General features: G+C 47.0%; 1 protein-coding gene across 1 annotated transcript in view; it reads right to left on the bottom strand.

The window, feature by feature from the left end:
* Nucleotides 1-759: 759 nt before the first annotated feature.
* Nucleotides 760-20,311, bottom strand: part of LOC142560251 (uncharacterized) — a 151,739-nt gene continuing 132,187 nt past the window's right edge. The window contains exon 15 of the mRNA XM_075672205.1: nucleotides 760-5,922. Coding sequence (XP_075528320.1) covers nucleotides 5,690-5,922 — 233 coding nt within the window. The 3' untranslated portion in view covers nucleotides 760-5,689. The remainder of the gene's footprint in view (nucleotides 5,923-20,311) is intronic.

The following is a 20,311-nucleotide window of genomic DNA, read 5'->3' as shown; positions in this document are numbered from 1 at the left end:
AGCCCGGTACTTCAGTCACGAACGGCATGCGCATTATAAGTGTGACGCAGCATTCTCGACAGGAAAGTAGCCAGCGCCGAGTTTTCAAGAAAGGAAACGCAAGCAAGGCAGATGACGATTATCGTTGTGGGACAAATATACACCCCAAAGGGTGCAAACGGTTTTTAGAGTGTACTCATTCCTAATTGGAATGGCGAACAGTGCCAATTGCAGCAAATGTGGTGTCGAAGAAAGGACCAAAAATTTACTGTGTAACTGCCCCCCCACCCCATACGAGTTGAAAGGAGCCTTTCGGACAGCTTTGGCGCGCTTAGACGACAGGCCCTTCACAGAGATCTTGAGCCCGTGGCTTCGGGCGTCAGCTATGTGCAAGGCCAAAAAGGCGCTGCGTTTCTTGAGATGCGCCAACCTGTATGACCGTTTCACTTTTCTCCCCTCTCTGTTTGTTACAACAGAGCAAAGATAGAAATTGAGTGTCAGGATGTTCTTTTTTTTTTTTACTTAGAGTCACTCCAAAGTTTCCAGCTTGCAACATATGACAGCAGACCACGGAGCGAACCGAAAGCCTTCGAGCTGCGCTGTCGTTCACAAGCGTATCTAACTATGGCTAAGGCTTTCGCTTAAGCAACCGCTCAGAAGTTGTTCGCTTGACAGCGTGTTTTCTCACGTTCGCTTTCAGACGCATTGAGCACGAAGACGTCTTGGTGATAACATTGCAGATGGAGATGAAATAAATAAGAAGGATAAGAATAACAACACTGCGACAGTTTGAAGTGTTTATTTAGGAAACATTCACCGTCATCCACACCCTTGCCGGGAGAAAGAAAATAAAAATATCAACGAAAAACAGATCTGCCGACCCCTTTGATGGCTTTCCGTCCAGGCGGTTTCTCAATACTACCAGTATACCGCCTGCTCAAGTGCTACAGTTTTCTTGTTTTTCACGGCTCTATAGAGAGAGAAAGGAACGGTACATATTGCTCTTTCGCTTGCGCGGCGACGAGTTTGGAGTATACAGTGCGTCTGGACGGAGTCGTTTGCGAGTATTCTTTGTATTCCTGTTAGGTGGCCTTCCCGACGTTCAAATACACCTTCCTCGGGCGCAGGCAGGGCGTTGGAAAACACCCCGGAGGCTGTGGCGGCGGGAGATTCGCTAAAAGCGCGGCGCGAAAGCAGACGGAGCCAATTCGGCAGACAGCCCACGCGTCTTCCTGCTCCGTGGCTTCATGTCACGTCGCGGCGTGTCTTCAACGCTGCAGATACGCCAGCATACGTTGAAAATGCAAGTCGCAAAGCCCGGAGGCTTGGCGGGCATTTCACACGTCAAGGACCCTCAGCCGCGCCGGGGAACCTTGTATTCGGGTCAGCACGCTCCCTCTAACCTCCTCTTACCACGGAGGTCCCACATTTTTTTTTTCTCTTTTCTTTTTCTGTCCAAACCGAGCTTTTTCGAGTAGAAGTGGCAACTAATGTCGCCGGTGTCAGAGCTGTCGAGAAGGTCTTGCGGTGTTGGCTGGAACTGGTTTGGAAAGCAGTGAAGCGCAAACCTTCGCACAAGAATCAAGCTGACAAGACGGCTGCAGGAAGTAATTTGGACACGCACAACAAAGACGACATGGTACAATGATGTGAAATGCACGAAATATTGCAAGCACACTGGAACTGGCAGATAAAGAAGGAAATCGCGGAGTATTGGCAACCACTGCCACCAGCAGTGACTCTTTCAAAGCTACCTTCTACTTGTATCCTGGAAGCAGTCTTTTTTTAATTGCCAGTAAACCATCTGATGTGAACTGAAGCTCAGAACTGACAGTCAATTTAAATTTTTGGAAAACAATGCCGGTTGCATCAGAGCTAAAACTGTTGTCTCGTGTGCAAGATGACAACCATACTACGGTGTGGTGGTCCAAGCAGACATCGTGAACAACGTTTCCGCTACTGGCAAGACGGCGCAACTAATGCTCGTCATCGCTGACGCTGTACAACTTTTTCTCCTACCAAAAACGCCGCGTCACGGAACAGACTATATGGTCAGTTTCCCTGGACCTACTAATAAAAGAAATCAATATTTAACACCTAACCAATGCAGCAATGCGGTGATCAACTCTGCGGTGACACTGTATGCGAGGGTTCGCATTGAAACTCGAATTACGATACTAAAAAGTGACCCCGTGCCGACAACGAAATCTCGTTAGTTACCTTTGTGCACTCGTTTAGCGCGTACACACTGCGCAGGCTTCTGGAGACACGTGTTCGCTAATCAACACCATGCATGTTTTGATGACTTGTCCACTCTACACGTGCTTCGCAGACGTCCGCGCATAATGTGCCTCGCGGAGAAAGGTCCAGCTGGGGATGGACCTGTGCCTTGCAGCGAAGTGACAACCTTTGCTGAGACATTTTCTGTGGTACAACGAAGCAGGCAGACTTATTTTGAAGGTAGAAACGACGCGCTCGGAGGTACGCCTGCGCCGTCTACCCAGGGCCATCGGTTCGCGACCTGATTTGATCAAGTACTGCAATGTGGCCGTCATTTCTCGCCTTGGTAGCCGCAAAAGTAAGCTGAAGCTGTGTCTTATTGCGTAATTCGGCCCATCTGTCAGTACAACAGAGGAGAGCGCTATTATAACCCTTGACATCACTCTCTTCGAATCGATTCGTTTTGACCTGGAGACCTCCGGCAGTTGGTACAAACAATGCTGCACAGCACGTCATTTATACGCTGTATTCACGTTTCTGGCAGCCTGTACAAATTGGAACTCGCGCTGCGAACACGAACGACCGTAGTCGAGATGACGTAACTGTGGGCGCGGTGAGCGCTGTGAACCTTAGCTTCTCATGCGCCTATAGGCGAGAGGCAACAGAATACGTGGACGTCTTTTCACGAGTCAGTGAATTAGGTGCGACCACAGGGTTCACTACGTCACAATGCGAACTATAGCACGGCCGGCTACAGATTTTACACGCGCAGTGTCCGCGATCATGATTACTCGGTGGCATATCGTGCCCTTCAGGGATACACTGGAAAACACAGGTTTTCAGCGACCGATTCTAGATGGGGTGCCTACATGCAAACAAGACTTGCATGCCCTAGCTTCTAGGCTTGACGGGCATCTCCGCGCGTCTGCGTTGGTAGTGATGCTCCTGGCTATCGCTCCTTCTTCTACCATCAATACCCTTTTCCCTGTGCAGGGTAGCAAACTGACCGCGCCATCTCGTTTACGCTCCCTCGCTATGTCTTTCTCTTCCTCTGCTTCCCGTGCCCTTTCTGTTCGTGCGTAGTAGGCGGCATAAACACTGCCGCAGTATGTCTCAAGGCTCGGTGCCAGACACTATGCCGATCCTGGCGACGTTCGACAACGTGGCGAGCCCTCCGAAATGATCCAGTTGTTCAAAACCTCTGTGTAAGCCACGGTCACTGAAAAAAAAAAAAAAGGACTGGGCCGAACCATGCAGTTGCACACATAGCGTCGCCTGCTGAAGAGAATAGGACCTGAAGGTACCGGAATTCTGTAATGTTGCTTGGGTCCGTACACGCATCGAATAACGTGAATGACACGTTGGTTAAAGCGGTAATGCACCCACCGACGACACTTATCGCGGCTACGTGTGCTGGTAAAGCGGCACCTTGCGGATCAGATAATATCGCCTGTTTCTTCCGCGGACCAGCATGACGTCGCACAAACTGCACCGAATCGCACCGCAAGCAGCCAGTCCGCGTCGCCGTTTTGTACGGCATGGTTCGCTGTCACCGAGACTTCACCCGTTATTTCGCAAGCACAATCAACGTTTCGGCCTTCCATGTGAATCGTGCTTAAACGAGGTTAAATACGTCGTTATTGAGACCACTGCAAATCATGGCCAGGCGTGCACGAGTCGGATCTATCAGTCTCCCGCCCGCGATGCTCGGTCCTAGTGCGGTTCAAAACACACGTTGGGTTTGTGCTCCGCTTACACTTGACTGCAACTTCAACAGATGCACGGTTTTCGTACCTCCGATACGCTACCGCAGCTTTTTCGAATATGGGCAGACTCAACAACTTGGTGACACGTTACACAATTGGTGACAGGTTAGGCATTTGTTCTCCGGAAGCGACACATGTTCCACCTTTGCAATAAATGGACAAAGGCCCGCCTTCCTTCCCTGTGTCATCGCGGCGACGGGTGTTCGTAAACTGTGCCGGAGTGCCAAGCCGACCTGCTATAATTGCCTGCGATCTCCACACGAGCCAGACGAGACGAGGCCAGAATCTCAGAACAGTGGTAGTATCGTGGTTTTACTTTTACATAGCTAAGAAAGGATGTCACTGTGTCTATGCTTCCCCTATATTTTTCTGGCGGTCATCCACGCACCTGGCGGGCAAAAGCTGATTCAAAAGCCAAGGTGTTCTCGCTGCATGAACTGAGACATGCAATTAAATTACATTTGACTACAAGCACGTGAAACCCTACCTGGGTAACTCTAGATGTTAAAAGAGCTGCGTTACGAGATTAAAAAAAGGAATGTTTGCTTTTGCTGGGCGCTCCTAGACTTAGCTAGTTCCCCCTACCAAAGCGAGAAATGTATTATGAGAGTAAAGTTGACAGGGCGGCCTGAACAATGCCCCTTTTATCAAGGTGCGTTAATCGACAGCGCCGCCTAGACGTTCCCAAGTCTCAAAACTGATATTCAACGCGAGAACTTAACTAGCAGTTAGCGCTTACGCATGCCCTGGCTGAGTATTTATGTTGAAGGCTATGAACGTACGATGAACATTGTCTGGCCTCGTCGAATGGGCTAACTCGTGCCAGTAGGAGTGCACCCAGATAAAAAAGAAGTTTGGTCTCTGCCACTGATTAGAAGTGAAGTCATGAAAACACCGGTTATCGGCACCGAGAATGCCATGCTCGCTTAGGTGCAGTGAATCGCCAACTCCTCCCGCCTCAAATGCCTTCGTCAACGCGAAAAGTTCACCGGTTCATGACGAATGCACAGAGGACCGGAAGGTCCCGTCGGGACAGAAAAGTTACATGCGCAGCGCCTCACAACCATCTGGGACCGGGTTCACAATGCGGTTCGTAGGCAAGGATCACGCTTAAGAATTGACGCCGGCCAACCGTCAAAGGAAACGTGGTGACAGCGACAGTGCCATCAAAATAATCATTCGATAGGTGAAAAACATAAAATAGAACTGGGTTATTTTGACAATACGACTCGAATTCCTGTCTCATTTTGGGACGGATTGATGGATGGTGGCTGCAATGTCAGAAAATCACCTTGGCACCGATAGTGATTTCCGTTGCATGGCCTCAGAAGTGGTCATAAAGCAGTTACTTCTGCCGCGCGATATCCGACACGATCTGTCGCCGCGACACTAACGTTTGCCATCGCGACAGCGGCCCTGCAACAGAAATCACTGATCGTAAAACGGGAAAGACTTGCAATACACGAGTTATTAACTAACGAAAACATTCGTGAACCCGTTCGCCGACTCGGTGAGCGTCGAGAAAGACGCCCTCGGTGAATACGGCAGCCTTGGTGAATACGGCAACCTCGGTGAATACGGCAACCTCGGTAAATACGGCAACCTCGGTGAATACGGCAACCTCAGTGAATACGGCAACCTCAGTGAATACGGCAAACGCCAGTGGCATTCGGCGACGGGAGGCGCCAAAAGGGCGCGAGAATGCGTAGCCGCGAGCGGACGCCTCAGTACGGCGCCGAGCACGCGAAATCCGTGGAGCCCTCGACGCTGTTGTCGTAGCAGATGGGCTCGTCCGCGGCGTGGCCCTTGCGCCTGCGCAGGGCGAACACGAGGCAGGTGCCGAAGCCGAACACCTCCAGGAAGAGCGCCAGGCCGCCGATGACGGCCGACGCGGTCGGCTCGAAGCACATCACGCCCAGCTGCTCGGCGATCAGGTCCTCCATGCTGGCGGGCCGACCTGTCAGAAGAAAACAAAAACGAGAGGTGACACTATCGTAAGTACGTAAGTACACTATCGTAAGTAAGCCGGGGTGGCCTTTACAACAACGGCTGTCACGTGGTTGAGTACCCAGCGTTGGGTAGCCAATCAGGTGCCGAAAGTACTATTCTGTCCGAAATGTGTGACCGTACAGTAGCATTAATAGCTACAAGCGCTGCTCTAGTGTACTTGAAGATTGCCGGACTAGGCGCAAGGCTTTAAGGAACCTACTGTGTTAGTGTATATATGCATCCCTTATTTCCCGTCCTTATCATCACCTTTCATCACTATTTTCTGTCCTCTTTCCCTTTTTCCCTGTGCAATGTAGCAGGCCCGACCATGCTAGCCCAGACCGCAGGCCGGCCTCACTGCCTTTCTTTTATATATATATATATATATATATATATATATATATATATATATATATATATATATATAATATATATATATAATGCCATAGGGCGGCAATATAACCGAAACGAGCTCAGTCAGGCTCGCTCAAAAAATAGATTTTTTTCCTTAAGGCTGACTGGGACTTAGATTCACCGAAATCGTGCCCTGTCAGACTCACTCGGACTCGAGACCCGCACGGCTGTTTCAAAAGTGGCACAAATTAATACTCATACACAGACGATCGAAGTAGACAGGCGCTCGTCCTGTACATGTGTCCTGTACATGTACTTCGTCTGTGCATGTGTCTTAAATTTCGCCCCTCTTCTAAAGGCTATGTTTCACCAATCAGCCCAACGAAAAGACCTCCTACCAGACACACACCCCTACAACTCACCAGAATTCGCTCACTCATCACGGGTCGGTCTGAGCCTGAGTGAGTCGACTCATGAGTAAGTTGCAGAAGGGTTGAATGAGTAAGCTTTCCAACTTCTGCCACACGCTTATCTGGCTAATATTCGTGTCATTCTACCTTCCTTTTCGTTCTCTGTGTATTTGGAATTGGCCACACGCCCCACTGCACGCGCCATGTCCTGACCGTCCGATTCCTGTGCAGTAAAGCAAGGGAGCGGGAAGGGGGTGGCAATGAGGAGGATGAACACAGGGAAGGACAGAAAGGTTAGCCTGTGTAGGCACCGGCTGGCTAACCTTGTGCTGTGTAAAGGGGTAAAGTAAATGAAAGTTACATAAGAGGAGACGCGTTCAAAATCAGGGGAACACACGTGTACATAATGTGCACATAAACGCGATGCAGCGTCGCTACAACCGTTACTGAGCCTATTATCACAGATACCGCATGGAGCAATGCGTTTATAGCTTTCTTTGTTGAGGACGGTCTGGACCAGCGTCCGAAAATTCTTTGAACCGACAAGAGCAAATCGTTGAGCTTATAAAGCCCATTATGGTCATTACTTAATATGGACTTGCGTAGCCTTACAACCGGCACGCTCCCGCGTTCGTCTAAGAGCTGTTCTTTGTTACATGCCACGTCAACCTAGTGTCACTGGGTACACGATGGCAGATACCCTACAAACATCGTTTGAATTCGCAACCAGCACAAGCGTTGCAGCATGCGTATCAAACACCGAGCCATATGGCACACCTTCATGGAACATAAGGATATAGGTACTTTCATGTAGCAACTGCTACTGTGAAGACGACTCCTCGGCAAGACATGTCACAACTTCGCTGACCACCGAGCGGAGTGTGCCTTTGAGGTAGGACACGGGCGCATCTAACAGAAACAAAAGCCGGCTACCACTTTCAGTTCTCTAAGAACTCCAACGCGATGCAAAAATTTGCATAACCATAGTGAAAGTTCTCCCAGAGGGACCTCTATACTTACAGGACACATTGTTGTGACATCGTCCTCTCCTGCACTTCGAATTTCGCAACCATGCGTTCATCGCATATGCAAAAAAAAAGAGAGAGAGAGAAGTGCCCACACCTTATAGCCTTGAAGAAAAGAAAGAACAAAAAAAAAGAATGTGGTTTGAGTAACTCCCGCGACGTCGACAGTATATCGATAAAAAGAAAGAAAAAAGAAAGGAAAACCAGCGTGCATCGTTTAGAAGGCGCAACAAAAAATTCAGCGAACCGTTCTAAGTGTTTCATTCGGGGCAGCGTCTCCTTCAAGGGCCTTCAATTTCGTTTTGACTTTTCTCTCGCTGACGCGCTTCGCACTCACCCTCCTGGCTGGGAACGTAAGCCTCGCTTATTCAAGCCGCAACATTTCTCTTCCGCCACGGTATAGTGCTGCGAAGGAAACTCGAAACAAAAAGCGACAACAAGCGATAAGACAGAGAGCTAGATGAAGAAGGATGGTCGGAGGGGGGTGCATTCGGCTTGGTCTGCCGGCGCAATCTTGCCGTTCCCAGAGGAGCTTCTGGCCTATCTTTCGCATCACTAGCTCTGCTTGAACCAGAGAAGTTGTCACGCGCAGACGGTGGACAGTATTCCCAGGGGCCAGGGAAAAAAAATAATGAAAGAAGCTCTAAGTGTGTGGCCACTTTTTCTTCGTCGGTCATGTGCCTGAGACGTGACCTCAACGAGCGCCAGAAGACGTGAACATAACGAAAAGCAACTTCAAGATTGGTCAGGCTAATCTCCCCGCGTTAAACACGTCGGGCAGGCTGAAGTTAGAGAGGTTACACAGATTAAGGCTTACAGGATTAATACCCCTGTAAGCAATGGCTCATATTACCATAAGCAAGCCATAAACGTAATGGCTCATACCAACGTAAGGCAGAGGCTACAAGCGCTCAGCAAAGTGAAGCGAAAAGTGCATAGATTCATCGAAATCACCCATCCAGCACACCGAACTGCTTACGTTTCAATAAAGAACGAGCTCAAAAAGGGCATTTGACCCATAAATAAAGCATTTCATACCCCCCTCAGCAATTGTAGTGTAGCTTGGCTGGACATCCAGGTTGATAAGGACCGATACGAGTTGATAAGGGTCGGATCATGTTCGATAAGGTTGATAACGACGGTTGAGGGTCAGTAAGGGTTTATGGTGGTCGAAGTAAGCTTCATGACATTGATAATGACACCGGACTACGTGGAGACGAGCAAGTGGCATAATGTTTACGCATATGGGCGCTATAAGGTAAAGCTATTCCAAACTATTCTATTCTAATTCTGCAATCAGCCCTTCACGACTGGTCAAAAAATTTTAGGGCCACACCCGCTTCGTCCGTCTATCACGCGACATCGCGAAAACCGTGATAGCTCCCCATCTGATATGGCATGTACACACTGATTATAGATAATTGGACTGAGCAAAAGGAAAATAGTTATTTCTGATTCGACGCCTTTTCGCCATTAGCCACCTACTATATTGATCAGACGTTTTCGGGCTGCACCCACTTCACCTGCCTGTCACGCGACGTCACAAGATAGCGAAAACTCACCGCGTCAAAGTGACGTGTACGCGTTAGAGATGCACTAATATGGAGAAAAAAATTGATTTTTTTTTCCTGAATAGCTGGAGACTGCCCCATTCCGAAATGAATAGATGACGGCTTCCCGGCGTTCTCTCAGACACAGGCTACTTGCACCTGCCGGAAAGCACCGACTTATTTGGGTATAATGAAATTTTGTGGCAGTGTAACGTTATCGAGTCCTTTCGGCACGTATACGACATCGCTCTGCCAACTCCTCTTCGCTTAGCATCCGTTTAAGTGGCATTCTTAGCGTTCCGCAACACGCCGCCGCGATTATCGACCAGCCACCGCAAGCTAAACAAGGGGAAGCGGACCAATCGCAGACGCCGGCACCATCCTCCTCCTCTGGTTATCTATTTTCCCTGCGCTGGCTTGGCCCCATCGAAACGCTCTCCACTTCAGCGTGCTCCTCGCCTCTTGTCAGCCAATTAGATGAGAAAACGCCCTCAATGTAGGTAATGTTACTAGTTTTTAAAGCAAACAAAACTGACCTCCTACAAACGACGAAAGCGTTTGATTGGTCGGTTAAGACAGCGCTGCGGATCACCGCCCGATGCTTGCGTCAGCGGTTACGTAATTTTTTAATCACGAGATTGGAATAAAAACCGACTGAAATGGTTTCGCGTTATAGGGCCCTATACTTAGCTCCCAGAGGAGTTTCTGCGTGAATCTTTTTTGTTGTTGTTGTTGTTCAGACTTTAAAACATCGTTTCTCACTATATTAGCTAGAGGGAAATCAGGTGCCACCATCTATCGGAGGTTTCTAAGGAGTGCTGTGCCGTCATGACAATGAAGGTATATGGGTATGCGAGGCTCGTATTGGCTAGTGTTGTACGAGGCTCGGACTAAAAACGTCGACATGGCTACAGATAATGCACTCTAACAATAAAATCTTCATGAAAGCTTTTCAGTCACTCATATTACATTTTTCAATAAAGCTTACTCACCTGCAGTGCATAATCAAGCGAAGAAAAGCAAGAACAGACGACAAACTGTTCCGAAGCAAGCGCGAATCTTGTCGTCTGTCCGCCAACGTTAGCCGCCCGCCGATAATTTTTACATTTCATATAACAGTACGTTCAATCACAAGTCTCCATAATTAAACATTGTTTTGTGTTATAAGAAAGATAAATCATCTCTTTACGCGCTGTTTTAGTTGGAAATGAATCATTGTGACAGACAGAACTATGGCAGTCATGCGCGTCTTGAAGGTGTACGAGCTCTCAGAGAACGATGCCAATCCGAAGTCACCATATACAGGCATTCCCATGCATCAACAGCGCAGCAGCGCCAGATTTCCCTCTGGGTAATATAGTAAGAAACTCTATGATTAAAAAGCAGCGAAGTGGGTAAACGACGGGAAAATGTAACCACGTGTAGCTTTCTTCTTTTTTATAGCATTGAATATGAAGCCGACGCTAATACAAGAACGAGGCCCCTGCTAGCGTCGTGGAAGGGCCTATCGCAAGGAATCTGAAAAAAAAGCAAGTAAATAACGTTACAGAAAAACAAGCATTGATGATAAAGACGACGAGAGGCTTGCGTAGTTGGGACATAGCAACTTTAGCTGAACGTAAGACGTAGCAACTTTTTCATCGTCTATCCCAGTGCGCCATATAAGAAAAAAAAAAAGCCTGTTTTCACGATGTCTTCGAGAAGCAATTCAATACTTGCTAGACTAACAGAGAACACGAAGACGAATTAACTTGCACAACTTCGTTTAGAAGAAAATCCGTGGATAGGGAAGCAGGAGGTTAACCCAACACAGTAGCTCATCCGTGTCGGCTGAAGCACAACATGGATAACTGGAAATTGTTGGGAAAGGTTTTCATCTTCCAGAGAACTGAAATAGGCAAAACAGAAGGAGGTTATGATGTTGATGAACGTCCCAGTAAACATATGGTACACGAACATTCTTATTGTATAACTATTTATGGTTTTCTTCTCGCTTATATTTTTCTTTTTTTTAATTCTGACGTGAGCTTGTAGCTTCAAATTCTCGCCGTGTGGGGAATTTGTGTGGACCAAGAAGGAATTTGCGTAGCCAATCTGTTACTCGCAGTGGCGATAATAATATGATGATGGCGGCGCAGAAGTTGGGTTAATCTGTCTGATGACGAGAAGGACTGCGGGGCCACTCCGTGTAGATGATGATGATGAACATGGAGTATTGTCGCTAATCTGTGTATAAAAAGGAGGGGAAAGAAAAAAAAAAGCCTCCACTTTTGAGGTGAAGCATCTAGTATGAGCCATAAGAAAGTCCTTATTTTCAGTTTTTAAAATTTGTTTCTAGTTTTTTATATGAAGCGTTTCGGTCATTATGTCGTATGTAAATGTAATTGCGTTGCAAGCGGCTATTCGATTAACATGTCATGACGAAGCCTAATGATAATACGCTGACCTTTTCCCTTCGTCACTTGCGCCAACCTACTCCGGTCGATTAATGTATTCGTCATTTGCTTGATGAGCCACGAAATGCCGCAACTACTAAAACAATGGCACCGATCGTTCTTTCTAGGAGGTTACATGCTAGCGAACAATCAACTGAATTTATTTAGGTATTAAAGAAGACACGCCCTAGCATTCAAGTTTGTATTATTGTACGACCGACAGTTTACGGTTCGGTGCAGCAACTGCACTTCGATATGATGTTTCTTTCTGTTTTTTTGCACCCCGCAAAAAAAAAAATGCATTCTCAAGTGGTAGACTTACTGCTGATAACTACGAATGTATTGAATGTATTAGATGATAAGCTGGCGTAGTAGTAGTAGTACGTTTGGCAGTAGCGTTTTGTTATAGCTCCCTCGAGAGCAAGTCGTGATATTTTTTTCCCCTGTAATTTTCTCTTCTTTGCCTAACATCTGCAAACCTGTCAAATAAAGACAAGTTAAATCTTCAGTATTCGAGCGTCTACATTCCTTCGGCACGCTTCGACACCTCTTCCCAGAGGCCTCGGACGTTCCGCACACCGACCTGGCAGAAAGAGCTACCAACCTTAAAGGATGAAATCTCCTGGAATCCAATAGCTTCTAAACTAAGCAGTAGCGTTTCTAAGCTGACTCTATACCTTGACCACATCACCTACAAATATCATCGCGGTTCGTTATACTGCAATCCCCATAATAGAAGCCTCATTTGGACGCATCTTTCAATCGGTTGAAGAGAATTCGCTGCTCTTCTTATATTGCTTCTGATAGGCCCTGCGATCGCATCTACACCGTGTGCCTCAAGGCAAGGAACGATCCGAGCTCGCGCTCCTAACACGGTCGACCTCCGAAACCTCCACCGAAGACTCAGACAGGGGAGGCGGTTTTCTTTCAGGAAGAGCGAATGGGAATAACGATTGAAATTGGCAAAAGAAAGACAGAGAGAGCAAGAGGGACAGAGAAAGAGTTCGCTGAATCTCTCGAAGAAACAGAAAAAACAAACCGGAGGACTTCAGAAAAAGAACCCAACCGCTGAAGCCCTCCACGTGGAGAATCCTTATTCCGAGGGCCATCAATTTTTACGAGACGGGGCGAAGGACTAAAAGGAAGCTGGTGTCTGAGCATGCGGCTGGGTGGGGGCGGGGTGGAAGGGTGGGGGGAGGCGGGCGGTTGGAAACGGTACGCATAAGAAAAGAAGCGCTCGCCGTAAATAACAAGAGGTGGACGAAAGTTGGACATGGGTCGGACGGTGGACTGCTCGTTTAACTCGGGAGCATAGCGAAACCCGGCGAGCTTTATTCTTTTCTGTGCCTCCAGCTTTCGCAGATGAAGAAGAGGAAAAGAACAAGTGCGAGAAGAAGGAAAGAAATGATGCTTTCGGTGGGACTCCGGAGACCCCCGCGAGTGCACTATATTCTTTCCGCGAAGTTGCCTCATCTCGAAGAAACCAGCGCTTTCTGGAAAGCATGCATCCATCGTCCCTTCTTTTTTCTACCTTTTCGGGCATTCTGGTCAAGGTGTATAAAGATAGCGAGAAGGTATGGCCACTGACCAAGTACACACGCACGCACGCACGCACGCACACGCACGTACACACACACACACACACACACACGCACAAAAAGAATATGAAAGTTTCACTTTGACCAGTTAAAAGAGAAATCAAAGGATAAAAGACATTTCTGCGTCGAGTTGCCTCATCTTGAGGCAGAAGCGGCCTGTAAGTGTATACCTATATGTATTTCTCCAGTTACTTTTTCTTCTTTTTTTTTTCACTGCAGCATACACGGAGTAGCCCGTGGATATAAAATCCTTGAAAAGCCGTTGCTCGCTGGGCGAAGACAAAGCAAAGCTTGACCGGCTCCGAAAAGAGGGAAGCGGATGAAAAACGTTCGGATCGCACGGGGTAGCTATCTCGAATGCCGGTTCGGCCTCGTATAGAGTATATATGGAGAGAATCGATGCGGTGTGCTGTGTGCGCTGGACTTTTTTTTTTTTTCCCTCGAGATTGAGTCGTCGCTGCGGCTTCTTAAGAGTGCGCGCCCTGCGAGATGTTGAAAAAAAAAAAAAAAGTCGAGCGCGCTGCTTCTTCTGGCTCGAGGTTCTTTCTCTCGACGAATCGCACATATGCCGTTATTATTACCGAAGCGAAATGCGCGTTCGTGGAACCCGTGGCTGTAAAAACCGAGCGGAAGAAGTGTCACTATATAGGGTCCACCCCCGGGAATCATTTCCCGTCGTGGGGGACCCAGCGCGGAGCTCGAGCTCCACTTTGGCTTGACCGAACACCGCGTGGGCCGGCAGGGCTTGTCCCCGTTGGTATACGCGGCTGTCCCCGACTCACCATCGCCACCTGCGTCTGAGTACCAGCACTCAAAGGCCTTTGCGTCATGCTCGGAATGTTCAGCTGCTACATCTGCGGTGGTTACCCGCCATATATATATATATGCACCTACTGTGTCCACAATGACGGCCCGCGGGGGGGTGGGGGGGGGGGGACACTTTGAACGGCCAGGTTTCACGGCGGGCTACTGTGATGCAATGCACGTCGCCTTGTGGACCGTACGTTTTGTGACCGACTGCTCTGCAAAAGGGGACTGCGTCGCTTAATTTCTTCGTGAGAATGAACCCCGTGGCCAACCGCTTGTTTGGTTTACAACGGCGTACGAAAGGCAAGGTAGGTTACATTAGAGCGAACGATTTTAGGACCCAGTTGAAGATTTCACTCTGCCAATTTTCCCGTATATCGGGTATATAGAAACACACATATCACAGCCTCGCAAACACAGTTAACCCACGTGTGTGCACTGAAAAAAGACAGCGGCGCACACTTCGATCAGTCAGCGCGACAATCAAGAACCGCGCAAACCTTACCGTAGCTCTTTCGTTTCATCGTATATTAAATGATCAAATTATGCAACATGGTGGGGGCAGTGCTCGGACGGCATTTAAAAAAAAAAATGCAGTTTCACCCGAAAGGTGAACTATCGATTGCAATAGCAGCAAATTGGTAGACAGCTAAACAAAGTAAGGATAGTACAGGGTGTCTACCAAGTTGACATTTCCGAATTCCCTGAGTTTTCCAGGTTTTCCCTGAGTGCCTTTGCAATATTCCCTGAGTGACACAGAACTTTGCTTTATGTGAAGACGGGCTCCCTACATCATGTCGCCCAATGGTGTCACTCTCTCTAATCATGTTAAAAAATTAAAAAAAAACTTAATCCAGTTTGTATAGTTAGGGGCAATTTTCATTTTATTCAAAAAGAAAACAGAAGGAAAGGGTTAGTAAAATGCACAACGAATAAAATATATTCGAAAGAAATAGTAAAACCTATTGCAAATTGAGTCGAACATTCTCATGAACGAATAAAAAAAGAGATTCCTACAGAATATTTTCCAATGAGCTATCTCTACCAACTGATAGCAAGCTGATCGGTATGAGGCCCGAATTTTATCACAAGTGAGATCCCCTCGCAACAGTCGGTAAGTCAGCCTCAACTGTCCTGACCTACTCTCAGATTGCGCACAACGCCTCAGTGTTGCGTTTCACTGTTTTAAAGAGCTTTCTTTTGCTTGGGTGAGGGACACCTGCATCTCGGTGTCAGCCAACGCTTTACCAGTTTTCCCCTCCACACACGCCACTCGGGTGAGAGTTGTTTGCAACTATCTACTTGTATCGTTTCAATAAAATATACCAGTCGTTGTACTGGTATATGCGAAACAGAACACATCATTAAACGGACACTAAAGTGAAGAATGATTTCTTCTGCAGCTGTAAATTACTGTTCTACAACACCAAAAACACCACTCTTACAACGATAAGACGTTTGGTAAGCTAGAGAAAGCGCAAAAACGAAATGCGGGTGGCGACGCCTACTTAAGTTCCCGCGCATGGGAGCTGTGACGTCTTGGATTTCGATGGCATCTTCTAGGGCCTACTGATTGTATATAGCGGTACAGATTGACTACATTGGGTTCTAAAGGAACCAAATATAAAACATGGCAAGTTTCGGGAACCTTTCTTCAGCCAACGCGGCACAAATGCGAAAACATACTTTGGAATCCCTGACGTCACGCTGACGTACTGACGCTTAGGTTTCGGCGCGAAATTCAAATTCTGATACTTGGACCTTCATTTTCTCATCTAAATAATCAAACTATTTTCTTAAAATGACTGCCTGCAGGGTTCTCAAACAATGCTTAATTAGTCTAAACTGATTTATTGTTTCGCTTTAGTGTTCCTTTAAGTAGCCAAAATTTCTGTCGTTCCACTGCAAGAATCTCCCTTTTGTTTCTTCCATAACAAAAGCAAACAGAACGTAAAGAAAGATATAGAACAACGCGAACACAGAAATGAACGAATTCATCACAATCCGGCTTCATTTCGCCAAAGCAAACAAAGAGGCTTGAACAAAGCACGTGGCATCTACGCCACGATAGCGCAGCTTCGTTGAGATGCACCGAAGCAGCGATTCATAAGCAAGAGCAGGTATACGTCAGCGGCAGCGTGCGTAACAAAGACTTGGAACTTGCAGTGTTTTCTTCTTATTCTCTCAGAGTTACGGTAGAAAAACAAAGAAAGCGGAGGCTAGAACGAAGAAAAAGGCGGCATGGAAAGCATCAGCCAACAAAACCGCACTTCGGGTGACGACATGCATATTAACTCTGAGAGATGTCTCTTGGAACAACGCCGTCTGGAGTCGTTCTGTACCGCTGCTGTCTGCGCTCGCACGCGCCGCGCTGTAGAAGAGCTCGGAGGGCCAAGAAACGTATGAACCACGAAATTCCTGCGCAAGCACGCCGCGCAATTCTCCCGCAAGACCTCGGCAGAGGCGGCGAAACGGAGCGCGTCAGGAATGCCCCCCGTAGCGGCTTTATATTCACGAGAGACTTTCGCAACCAACTCCCCGTTGCGGAAGGAACCATAAGCAGCACGAAGCCGTAGAACTGACAGAAGTACGCGTGGCGGATCGTCTTTTCTTTTCTTTTTTTTTCGGCACCTATAAATGGGTGCAAAGTTGTTGAAGCCATAGTTTTCTACGAAACTTGCTAGAGGGAATTATGACGCTGCGATCGTTCCGTTGCCAAGGGAACGGAGGCTATAGTACGTGTATTTGGCTAAACTTCGTGTCTGCGGCTTCAAACGTTCTTGTAAGGTTGCATTTTACGCGTTACCTGCCCAAATTCCCTAATCATCATTATCATTATCATCATCATCATCATCAGCCTGGTTACGCCCACTGCAGGGCAAAGGCCTCTCCCATACTTCTCCAACAACCCCGGTCATGTAGTAAGCCCTAGCATTCAGTTTCCAGAGCGCAGAGAGGCAACTAGTCTCGGGCCTCATGTCTGACCGTTGAGACTTCTTGCATTTGTCGCGCAACATGTGCAAAATGGTTCATTTGCAGAATCACACAGCCGCTTGAAGTCAGAAGGACGAAGTGTGGGCAAATCCGTGCACAGTCCATCGTTTCCATGCTGGCTGAACCGCCATGCTTGCAGCTCCCGCAGTAACTAGCGCCACAGTTCTCCCTAGTAAGTTTTGTAGGAAACTCTATGGCTGAGGCGTAGCCTCCGAGACCACAACGGTGCGAGCACGATCTCCGAGGCTGCGGCAGAAGCTATACGCAGGCACGCTTTTGGAAAGCATGTCACAAGAGAGCCTCAGCAAAGTTAAAAAGTAATATTATGGGGTTTTGCGTGCCAAAACCACTTTCGGATTATGAGGCACGCCGTAGTGGAGGACTCCGGAAATTTCGACCTCTTGGGGTTCTTTAACATGCGCCTAAATCTAAGTACACGGGTGTTTTCGCATTTCGTGCCCATCGATATGTGGCGGCCGTGACCGGTATTTGATCCCGCGCCCTCGTGCTCAAACCCAACACCATAGCCACTGTGCGACCACGGCGAGTACCTCAGCAAAGAGTGTCTAGTTTCCATTCAAGTTGAAGTTTACGCCGACAGCGACAGGAGACATCTTGTTATAGTAGTTAAAAAAAAGTAAATGGTCGAAGGGCTGTCTGTCTATTCTAAGAGGCCACGGAGAACGCAAGACTGTATAAACAAGCGAAAGGACACACATACAATGAAACACGTATTAATCTTAACACAAACAAAGTATTTCTTTTTTTATTTTGTCAGTGCATTATTTTGTTTTTCAATCAAGGCCAGTGTGGCTACTAATTCATTCGAATAATTTTGTTTGATTCATTGATGTTTCACACTTTACGCAAAACTTCATGGAGATGATAAATAAGAAGGGCTGACTGTTGGGCTAAGAGTAGTCAAGAAGGGCTGTCTCCGGCTGGGGCAAAGGTTCAGACAAGAGGATTTGTCTTGTTGGTGTTGTACCCTCACTTGGACGGTAAGCGCCGTCTGCTTCGTGTTTATGCACGTTTCACGTTTCAATGCCGACTTCCATAGGCCCTTTTAGCGGCAGTGCGTTCATGACTCAAGAAAACTTTCGGTCACGCATTTTTGACACTCAAGTTGGCCAAGCAAAACCAAGTACTTTGTGCCTATAGTATACTAAAGGCACATGCTCCTGGTGTGATTAGATATCAGAAATGTGCTCCATATGTCGAGCTCATGCACGCAGCTTTCTCGTTGCACTTAGCAGTAAAATTTACCTTTCAGTCATTCTCTAAATCTGCAGCAAAACTGGTGCCAGCTCGAGAGTTCTATGTGGCTATAAGTTACTGTAACATGTGTTGTTTCAAAGGGCTTATAACTGGTTTCGCAACTCTGTAAACATAAAGAGGGTCTGTTGTTCGAAAGAAAACCCACAATCCTACAAAATTCTTCACGCAAAGCTATGGAACGCCTGTTTCTCAACTGTTATTGTTGCCTCGAGTGTGCTGCTTCGAGAAATGCTTCAGAGGTGCTTTGAATATTTTGAATGAGACGAAAATAAATATATGGAGTTGGAATGGCATACATCACGTAGAGCGCGCAATTGTAGCATAACTAGTTTGAAGTCAATGAAAATGCAGTAGGATGGAATAGGAAAATGTGTAGTGTCAAAATTGACAACGGAGGAGAAAGATTACAGATTTCTCGTAGATGTTTTTGTCCTGCACTAGATTAAAATTAAGGAGCTGACGATTGCTGTGAAAATAAAAGTTTAGGCAAAGTTCATCTACGATGACTACCCAAGTAGGCGAATAGCCAAGGCACGTCATTGGCCGTTTGGGCCGCCGCGAAATCCGCACGGAGTCCTTTGTGTGGCTTCGGAGACCGCACAGCATCCGAGATCCGTAGCGCGTCGGTGCGTGTGCACACACAAACACACAATTAGTCGCTGCTCCCCTGCGGGTATTAATGGTGCAGCGCGGTAAAGCATCGGGTTGTTGTGCTTGAGGAACCCGTGTAACGTGGGCAAGATTCCGCCCAACACCATTTGCACTAGTATTTTACAAATCCATTTACACTAGCACTGCCTTCGGGATCGCTGCGCTGTCTTCGAGATTGGCCCACAAGAAGGGATAGATATCCCAGATAGGCGATAGCCGGGAAGAAAACTGCTCTGACAATGTCGACAATACTATTCACATTAAAAGTAGATTACGTGTGCAGAACCCTGCGTTCCACTGTGCTTAAAAGTATTTCGTGTAGTTTACGGTTGGATCTGGTTTTAGCATCGCCTCGCTGTGCTGCTTGAATGCGATGACATACCTCACTGGTTACGAAGCAGATCGCTAACATCTGAAACAGCTAACACATCGTTTAATTTACATGTTAAAGCGCACCACGAGCAAAAAGCTCGCGAAGGAACCTGCAACGTCACAATTTTCTTTTTTCTGCGTTGTCTGCTGTCTGCGGCTTGTGCGAATAGTAAACGTCGCGGCCGAATCGACTACAAATGGAATAGTGCCAGAAAAGAATCTAATATGGACTACTTTTCGAATAAATTTCGAATAACGAACGGCCGTTCTTAGCATTATTGTAAAACGATATTCGCACTCTAGTATACTGACAACGTTTTCAAGTTTCTTTTACAAGTTTTTACAAGTTTGCAAGTTTTTTTTTTCTTTTTTGTTTGTTCGCGTAATAAATAATAAAGATAAATCCTTGTCTGCCGATGACAGTGGTCTAGGCGAAAAAGCCCTACTCCCTGAGCGACGTGGAGCGTGCTTAACCATTAACGTTCTCTCGTCATTTGTCTACTATAACAGCAAGGACGATGAAAGTTATCATGCTGTTTCCTAAAGTGTCTACTTGATATCTCAGTTTGCAATTTCAAACACTCGAAAAGTATTCGAAAAATAGTCGTGTTCTCAATAATGACAATACGATTCGGTCTTCGAATCGAATAGAGCAATATTATGCAGGGCAACAATACCTGACAGCTTTAAAAAAGGAGAAAGAAAAATGCTACAGAAATTCACAGAATTGTCTATGCGTATGCGTAAGCATTCTTTAGCTCACCTGCTACTTCCCTTTTGCTTAATTACTTACCTAGCTTACCCCTGTCTGCGCATTGCTACCAGTCATATAGTGCTACCCTACTATAACGATTATATGCGTTAACTTGAACAATTATGCATT

Source organism: Dermacentor variabilis, chromosome 10 (genome assembly GCF_050947875.1).
Source record: "Dermacentor variabilis isolate Ectoservices chromosome 10, ASM5094787v1, whole genome shotgun sequence".
Lineage (NCBI taxonomy): Eukaryota > Metazoa > Arthropoda > Arachnida > Ixodida > Ixodidae > Dermacentor > Dermacentor variabilis.
This window is presented reverse-complemented; position numbering and strand designations above follow the sequence as displayed.